Source organism: Benincasa hispida, chromosome 12 (genome assembly GCF_027475165.1).
Source record: "Benincasa hispida cultivar pf3 chromosome 12, pf3_genome.v1.1, whole genome shotgun sequence".
Classification (NCBI taxonomy): Eukaryota; Viridiplantae; Streptophyta; class Magnoliopsida; order Cucurbitales; family Cucurbitaceae; genus Benincasa; species Benincasa hispida.
In genome coordinates this window covers 13,830,626-13,840,335 of record NC_143489.1, presented here as the reverse complement: position 1 = coordinate 13,840,335, position 9,710 = coordinate 13,830,626, and the positions used below count along the sequence as shown (strand labels likewise).

General features: G+C 34.5%; 1 protein-coding gene across 1 annotated transcript; it reads right to left on the bottom strand.

Annotated features, from left to right (window-relative positions):
* Positions 1-5,254: 5,254 nt before the first annotated feature.
* BETA-VPE (beta vacuolar processing enzyme) lies at positions 5,255-8,113 on the bottom strand. Its single transcript, XM_090307697.1, has 9 exons — positions 7,550-8,113; positions 7,279-7,443; positions 6,924-7,080; positions 6,756-6,841; positions 6,482-6,681; positions 6,343-6,391; positions 6,033-6,245; positions 5,720-5,926; positions 5,255-5,581 (listed from the first exon to the last, which is right to left on the bottom strand). Exons 1-9 carry the CDS (start codon positions 7,772-7,774, stop codon positions 5,399-5,401), a joined length of 1,485 nt encoding a protein of 494 aa, XP_090163823.1. The 5' UTR covers positions 7,775-8,113; the 3' UTR covers positions 5,255-5,398.
* Positions 8,114-9,710: the final 1,597 nt, after the last annotated feature.

Here is a 9,710-nt window from a genome sequence, read left to right as displayed (position 1 = left end):
TTCACACTTTGTATCAAATGCTTAATAGAGATATTAAATGTTTCGATAGTCTTCATTTACCATTTTCTGTCTATTTTCGTTCAACCGTCAATCACTTTCTTCATGATGTCTTCTTAATTTCCTAAACATGTCATGTACTCCGGTGGCGGTGCCGGTTGCATTCCTGGGCAGTAAGTTCCAAAGCTACTCTCTTGAGCATTTGAGGCTGTGGTTGCATAAATATTCAGATCCTTTGGCATTATGCCCTCGAAAATACTCCCACTCTCACATGCTTCTACATAGATAACCTACAAAATGCAACATTACAAAAATGTTTACACCATGTAACATTACATTACAAAAGTTTTTCACAGTGCTTAGAAATTTGATCTCTCTATCTCTCTCTTCCTTTACCATCTCTTTGTATTCCTTAGCAGCATGTTTCTTCTTTAAAACTTCAATAAAGTCCATGGCATAGACAAAAGGCAAGTTGGGCATGCCTGGAAAACAGTATATGTACTAGCTTAGTTCAACAAAATTCAAATGAAATCAATTCAACTAGTCTTGTTCTTGAAAACAAACCAAGTACTCCAGGGCCTCCATGGTCAGAATAGTAAACAAAAATCCTGTCATTTCGTTTGCTGTCCACAACTTTCCCACTCCCTCTATTAACAGCAGTTATATTTCCCAGAAGCACAGCATACAGATTCTGAGCAGTCACATGCTCCCCAATGTAATCCTATATAGTATAATGAATACGAACAAAGTGAGTAGTACTTCCAGACATGGAAGCAACCTTGCGTTCATTACGTTAGTCTCTGTTTCACCACAGACATGTGGGAGCGCGGCCGATTACTGAAAGGTGTACACCAAGAGAAGAGTGGAATATCATTTGTAGCTTCAATGCAATTGAGAACTTGTATTGTTTATATTATTTGTCTTTCTCTTTCTATTCTATTCATAAGACTTGCCGCCGTATCCCACGTCTTTGCATAACTTTCACAGCCAGCCTTGACCCCATCATCTTGTACATGAAGCCTATATCTTGTATCATCTAGTTTAGGTTTATTGTATTTCATCTTATTATCGCATCTTTACTGCTTTACTTTATTTTATAACAATTTATATACCTGTACAAACACATTTTTAAAGATTGAAAACCTGATCACATATATCATGAACATACCACAATAACCTAAATCAGTCCCCGTGTTCAACCTCGGATCACACCGAGAAACTTGCGGTGGAATTACACTTGGTTCTATCGTAAGGAAACTTGTGACAGCGCATGGCATACTACATGAACATCCATAATTAACGCATATTTAGAAGTAGTATCGCATCATCATGTGCATAGAACATCATCAATCATACCTATCAAAACCTGCATTACAACGATTTCGTTTGGCTCCAAGGAATAAGCCCATTGCTTGACCTCATCTTTGAAAGTGTAGAAAGAGAGAGAGTTTGATCCCTTCTGACATCACGCCAGGAATAGTGTGTGTGTCGCACATTAGATGGACATGAAGATGTTCTCCAAAAGCCCCACCAAAATGTCATGCGATTTGGATCATTTGCAACATTATTGGCTTCATCTCGAATCAAACGTTCCCATCAATCATTGGCTGCATGATGCCCAGAGAGAAATCGTACAAGTTTGGAACTACATAATTCTGCATTGGTATATTGCGGTCATTAGCCAGTAAGATTGGGTTATGCTACCCCTATTCGTGTAGACCATTCCCCCTTTCAGGGTCATAGTTCTGATTTGGTTTCTATTATTTCTAACTCTGTGATAGAATGTCCATTCGAACTCTGGGTCAATATCGAATTCAAGTGCGGTACCCTCACTCATATACTTTTTGTAACTTGGTCGCTCAAGCTAACAATATGCCTTAGATTGAAAGGGTGCATGCAAAAACACACAAAGAAAATTAGTTGATGAGTCCCCGGTAACTGCACCAAAAACTTGTTGGGTGCCCGATCATATTAGGAATGATGTTAAGTTGAGATAAATTATGCACCGAGTTGTAGTTATGTTATGCAGTCAGCTATGTGTTTGTCATAAGTTTTCTTAGATCAAGTCCAAGTATAAACAGGATAAAAGTTTCTCGGTGAGAACCAAGGTCAAACACAGGAACTCGCTTACTAAAATGTTTGTGTGATTGATGTGTTTGCAGCAATAGCTAAATAAATTACAATGCAGGAAAACAAACTAAGGATATGCGATCATGAACCTATGAGATGAAATGAACTAATCAAGTGATGAGCGACTTAAGAATGATCTCGAGAATTCCAAGAAAGCAGTAGCTTTAGCTTGTAGTGAAAAATGAATGAAGAAAGCAGGGTTGAGGGTAAGTCAATTATAAGTTCCTAAATCTAACATCAAGGGTAATCCAAGCTCTCTAACATTCGTTCATCACACACCTCTTGGTGGCTAGCCACATTTATCATATCTCTATGACACATGAATGATGTTGCTTTAAGCATAAGATTATTTCTATTTTTAGAAACATTTATTATTTTACTTAGTGAATCTCACAGCTACTTACCCTGTCGGGTATTTAGTTATAGCTACTTGACTCTATGAGTGATCATAGGCAAGCATTTACAACTAAGCAAACCAGATTAACCCTTAAAGCTTAGACTTAGTGCATGGTATAAGCTTCCCCTTTACCTTATGGATTTTAGTTACCCATGGCAAAGAAAAAAGAAATGGTAAAAAAAGATGAGATAATGAAAGTAGTCATGATAATATATAGAAGTAAAAATGTCGATTACAAAATGAATCTAATGTTTTAATCACAAAATGCAATACAACAAGGAAAAACGAGAAGTAAGAAGTGACGTGCAGTTATCAGCAATCTTTTATTTCAATCTGATGGGGTGCTAAGGCTCTTGGTGAGGCTGATGGCATTATGATATGGAGAAGACTCTCTCAAGCACTTGCTCCAACAAGTTTTTCCAATAGTAAATCGGAAGGAATTCTGAAAGTTGGAGAATGCTCCAGGATGCTCTCAAATGTGCTTTTGCTTGTTGTCTAAAAATTTTGGCTAAGAATTCGTCACTCTCCCCACCTGAAGTTTTTTAATTTATCTATTTTTATGTCTATAAGATCGTCAAGGCTCTATTTATAGAGTCGTGCGCTGACAGGTTTGGGTATTCTGCTTTGATTAGTCACCATCTTTGACTTGGTAGGTGAGAATTTCAACACTACTATCATGGTCAACATTCTGAAGTTGTGGCAAAAGATCTATTGGGATTGTGTCAGAGATCCCAAGGCATGCGGCCAAATGTTCCTTCATCAGGTAAGAGCTCGGTGCATGTAGGTAGATCCTACAATCAGTTGCAAAATATATTACTTCGGCGTAGGTTAACTCATGATATACGATCAACAAGGATTTCAAATGTACTTTAGCGCAAATATAGTTTTAAGCATGAATTCATAGTATTGTCAACACATATTCAACCTATCTATCCTCACTATTTTAAGTAAAAGGCTACAATAACTTATATTTCTACAAGTTATCATTTAGATCATTTTATAACGGTTCTTTATATTGTCTTTCAATTCTTTCTCTCGTGAATACTTATGATTGTATCTCTGCTTGAGGATATGTCTCGTCATTAGCTAAGGCTTAATTTGCAATACGTGATATTTAATTGTTTATTAATCCACAAGTAACAATAGGTTAAATTAGCTTGTAAGTTGTGAATTGACTTCAATGAACATTAATTAATTAACCTAGGGAAGAATTACATTGAATGACTAATTAAGTGTTTTCTATTGAAAATTTATCTTAACAAATTCCTTAATTTTAATGTGGTTGGTCAACTAAATAGGATGCATCTCATCTAATTAAATTGGCTAATTAGATCATCCACACTCTCACTAGCTTTTCTAGGTGATGTGGCTAAGGTTAGATGATATAAGAATTATCTGATAAACGACCTATGATCAAGTTGCAGATTCAAGAATTAATTCAAAAGCCTAAACTAGATCATTTAATTATTCGAATTCAATATCTCTTTAATTTTTCTACCATTTACATTTTTGCAATCAACAAACTCAATCTTTAAAAAAAAGGTATAAAAAAAAGGTGTACTTGATGTTTTTTTTAAACAAATAGTAAACATTAAAAAATATCAATATTAGCTTGCGTTGATATTTGAAAAGTATCAATAAAGAGATTTTCATTGATAGTTGTCTTATATAGATGATGGGCAAAAAAAGTCGGCATACCCTTTGTTTATGGCTAAAAACGTCAACAAAGGGTTTTTCGTATTTTTTGAGAGTCAATAAAACCATTTTTGTTAACGTTCAGGGTTTTTTGATAGGGATTTCATAATGTTTTCTTGTCATCAACATAGGACCTTTTTTTTACATTTTTTGGCTATCAACAAAAGCCAAAATTGTAGTAGTAGAAGTATATCACTTTCTATCACTAATAAATAATGATAGGAGACTATCACTAACTATTAATAGTAAGCTGATTTGAAGAAGTTGACAAGATATATCATTTTTAGGCATATTCAACCGTTGATAGATAGTGATAGAATAATATTACTGGCAATCAATGATTGAAGTATATCCTTTTCTACACTAATAGACAGTGATAGATGATAGAAGATTTTTACTATCTATCAGTGATAGAAGTATATCACTTTCAATAATTGATGGCGGTGATAGAAGATGGACTATTAATAATAGACTTATTTAAAATAAAATAAACTAATGTAAAGCTGATCATGTACTGCCACCTCTGCTTTCATTTTCTAATATGTTTGAAGGAGTGGTTATGTGTTTGTTTAGGGATTTATGTTGTTTTGGAGTAGATGCTTTGGTGATCCCTTTCAGCTTGACAAGATTTCTTTGGTTTGGATTTTCTTGATGATGGATTTTTATGCAAATTTTGATTCTACTTCTAAATTTATAGCGTAGGATTTGAATTGAAGGAAGGGTTAGGCGGCGACAGTGGCTGCCAAAGTGGAGGTTGAAAAGAAGCCCTCAAAGGAAGAAGTTTCATAGCCATTTTTGTAGTAAGTTAAAATTATTTGCTATATTTGTACATATTAGCTAATTTTTTCCATTTATTACAATTTCCCTAAAACTTAACGATTATAATTTGAAGGGCATAAATTTATGGTCAAAATTGATGGGTTTCCTTCCTTTTTTTTTTTCTTTCCTTTTTTTCTCCTTAATAACTGAATCTGCCGGAAATCTTGAAATGAAAAGGCTGATGAGAATGAATATATCAAAGAATAACCAACAATATTGCACAAAACTTCTAAACCCGATAGTAATTAATGTAAATTTCAGATAAATAAACATAGGAGTATAGACTGGCTTTATTATTATATAAATTATGAAAATGTTCCGACATTTTTGTACATGAAGCGTATGATTTTGTGTCGTTATTCAAGCACTGTAACCTTGATTTGAAGGATGCCGCAGCCCATAACTCCCTCCATTGCAGGCCGCCATTGAAGCTTCCCTCATCGAAGCTTCTGATACCCCTCTGTTGCATATATTTGCAATTGCCCGCATGTGTTTCATACCGTATTGGGTCAGTGAACCACAATAACTCTCCAACACTCTCACCTGCAATTTCCCAAATCAACAAACGTCTCCTTCGATAAACCATAACGTCTCATATGAGTGAAAACAAATTTAATATTATATCATCTAACAATTTGTTCTTAAAAATCTAAAAATTCAAATGGGGGTGCTGAATTGTACCATTGATTTGAGGCATTCCCAATCATCCACAAGAGGCAAACCAGGAGCTCTCACATCATCAAGAACATTGGGGCCTTTCTCTGGTCCAAACAGAAGAAAACCAATCAATCTGATGCTTCCATCCAAGTGAACTCTGTGTGCCACTCTCTCTCGAATTTCCTGGAGAATTTGGGCTCTCTCATTTGTTCCATCTTCAAATTTTTTGTACTGAGAACAGATCAAAACAGAAATAGTTTAATTGGGGGAGAACCAAAAACCCTCCATGTTTTTTATTGTTTGAGGACTGTATTAGCAGCTGAAATTGTTATATTACCATTTGCCACAGGAAGAAGATGTCTGCATCTCTCTGGTTAATTGTTTCCATACTCTTCATTTTGAGCCGGCCATTGTAAGGAGGCAAGTTCACTGAAGCAGGGTCGAATCCTTGATACAAGTACAGCCTCTCTGCTTTAATGCTTGAGTTTCCGTACTCCATTACATGTGATCCTGCATTCAAATTGTTGGGATTTGATGTCCTGCTTTTCACCTGCACCACAAATGGTTGAAGATTGATAAACTGAAGTTTTGGGTGTTGATTATAATGAGGAGAAATTGTAATTGAGTGGCAGAGAAAGAACCATTACAGTTTGGTATTGTTGGTCTATTGTTTCTCTCTTCAGATTGTGAGTCTCACTGGGAATAGACGAGTAAATGTTAAAAGTTGAATGATTTTGTGTTATTCATTGAAAATTTGATTGGCTATTGAGGTTTTCTTTTCTTTACCTATCTTCCATCCAGGCAACACTATACAAGTCTCCTAAACATGTCATGTACTCCGGTGGCGGTGCCGGTTGCATTCCTGGGCAGTAAGTTCCAAAGCTACTCTCTTGAGCATTTGAGGCTGTGGTTACATAAATATTCAGATCCTTTGGCATTATGCCCTCGAAAATACTCCCACTCTCACATGCTTCTACATAGATAACCTACAAAATGCAACATTACAAAAGTTTTTCACAGTGCTTAGAAATTTGATCTCTCTCTCTCTCTCTTCCTTTACCATCTCTTTGTATCCCTTAGCAGCATGTTTCTTCTTTAAAACTTCAATAAAGTCCATGGCATAGACAAAAGGCAAGTTGGGCATGCCTGGAAAACAGTATATGTACTAGCTTAGTTCAACAAAATTCAAATGAAATCAATTCAACTAGTCTTGTTCTTGAAAACAAACCAAGTACTCCAGGGCCTCCATGGTCAGAATAGTAAACAAAAATCCTGTCATTTGGTTTGCTGTCCACAACTTTCCCACTCCCTCCATTAACAGCAGTTTTATTTCCCAGAAGCACAGCATACAGATTCTGAGCAGTCACATGCTCCCCAGTGTAATCCTATACAGTATAATGAATATGAACAAAGCGTTAAATTCACCATTATCTATCCATTTAAGCTTTTTGGTATATAAACAGAGAAGTCTCATCAAATTTTACCAACATCAGTTCATTTCCATGAATTCTACACTCTTATTCAATCTGGCTATAAACTTTTGTGGCTACTTTTGCTATTTGCCTTAAAATTCCTAAACATACCTTGGGGACTCCGGCATAAACATCCTCTCCTTGTGGGTGGTTGATGATGATTCCAGGCCTTGGATTCAACACATTTGAAGCTATATCATCATACATAAACACCACAATATTCTCATCCTTCAATCCTCCTTTCTTTAACAGTTGATAAGCATGGCAGATATCCGCCTATTCCCATAAAAATAAAAATAATAATAATAAAGAAAAAAAAACCCCACAAAATCAATCAATTTCTAATTCTAATTTACACAAATTACTTTCAAATTTCAAATACCTGATGCCTGTAATTCCCAAACCCAGAAGAACCAGCTACAAGAACTGCCCATCTGGTACCCACTTTTTGATCATCATCATCGTCACCACCACCACCCAGTTCCTCCTTCTCAGTCGGCATTCGGATGGTTCTCTCCCACCGGTCCCATGGCGAGGCATTGGCGCCGCCGTAAGCAAGAAACAGAAGGAGCAACAGGAGAAGATTGGAGGTCAATGAGGCAGCCATGGAGAAAGGAAGCTAAAATTGGTTGAACGAGAAATGAGTTTGGATTAAAAGAGACTGAAAATGGGGGAAATGGAAGAAGAATTGTGGGCGGTGAGAGCAGAGGCATGCAAAATTAGAGAAAGACACGAAGAAGAATGGAAATTGGAAATTAGAAGTGGTGGGTCCTGATTGTTCATGGGTTTAACAGGTGGGTTTATGTGTGATGGATTTGTTCTTGTTTGTTCATGGCGTTGGAGAGTGTGATTTTCCATCAGACCTTTCTCTTTCATTCAATTTTCAAATTCTCTGTTTTTCCTTTTCCTCGGAATCTATCTTGTCACCATTCTTATGAACTTTTCAGCAAAGTTGCTTCCTTTCAACTTTAACTTTCTATTTACTTTATTCTAATTTTAAACCTAGTCTTTCTAAGTCTTTAATTTAGGTGCATTATGAATACGTACATATTTACACGATTGAAAAAGAAATGACACCAACTCTATGATTTGATTTTTATTTTTCTAAAAATAGATATATTAAACCAAGAACAAATTTAATACAAACAATGTCTTACTACCAAACAAATGAAACAACTAATTAATCCAAAAGTCTTTTGAACCCTCGTTAGAACAAAAAGAGACAACAAAAAATAACCTAGAAAAGTTAGGTCTCAGTCGTTGCAAGGGTACGAGTAGTCATATTGCCAGTTCTAAGTTCTAAATTCCATTGTTTGAAGTTTGTTTCTTATCTTTTTTAATTTTAAATGTTTCATTTTCAACTTTAATAATGACTCTGTTAAATCTTATAAACTAAAAGATTGGTAGATATTTTCTACTTAATTAATTATAGAGAAACAGAGAAAATGAATGAGAATTTTGTTTGGACTAGAAATTGGATTTAGTTAAAAACTTGATACATACTAAAAACTAAAAAGAATGGGTAAATTGAATGTTCTAATTTATTTTATCACTCTTTAGTCTATCTCCTAACTTGTGTTAAAATCAATTAATGACTTTTCAATTAATTATACTGTATTTGTTTAACGTTAATGCGGTTTAAAAAATCTATACCGTCAGGATCATTAGAAAACTAACTTTATAATGCAATTACAATATCTTGATTAGCACTAAAATGGCGTTGATAGCAACTAAATTCAAATTGTGTATTACTCCCAAAAATTTCTTCAATAGTTTTAATAAGATTATTTTAGAAAAGCTAACAATTAAAGTGGATTTAGAAATACACACGCAATCAAAGTCTAAATATAAAGTAAGTGACAGCTAAATAATAAAATAGGAGCAAATGATCATAGTTCTGAATTTCGTTTTCATATTTTGTCTTCTTGTTGGATCTTTATTAAAAAGGTTTCGTTTACTTCATTTTGTTTTCCAAAATTTGTCGTTTGATCATTGAATAATAATCGTCTCATCACTTAAATAGAATGCTTAAGCATTAATTTTAAAATCTTCCACTTTTTCCTTTAAATGAATAATAATTAACCTTCACTTTCGATTGGCTTTATTAGTGATATTTCAACGTTGAGGATGAAAAATTATTTGGCTTTGTTCTGTTTAAAAATTAATTAAAAATAACTCTTCCAAAGAGACGGTATAAAGGAAAAAAATGGTTAGTTGCATAAACGGGATTTTTTTTTTTTTAATAATGTAGTTTAAATAAATAAAAACAAATATAGGATACATGCCAAAATATTGATAAAAACATGATAGGAAAATCTTCTACATGGACCATGATATAGTTAAATCGTATACTATGTTCACTGACTAAACTAATGAATATATGGTCGGAAATGCAAATCTTTAGCTCTACGAGGACTCAAAAAGGACCCGAAATGTAACACTCACATACAACCAACATCGTGTATCGCGTACACGACTTATTTGATGCGACTGTTAGACATATTTAAATAATAATATGTTTAATTAAAGTATGAGCTATGTAT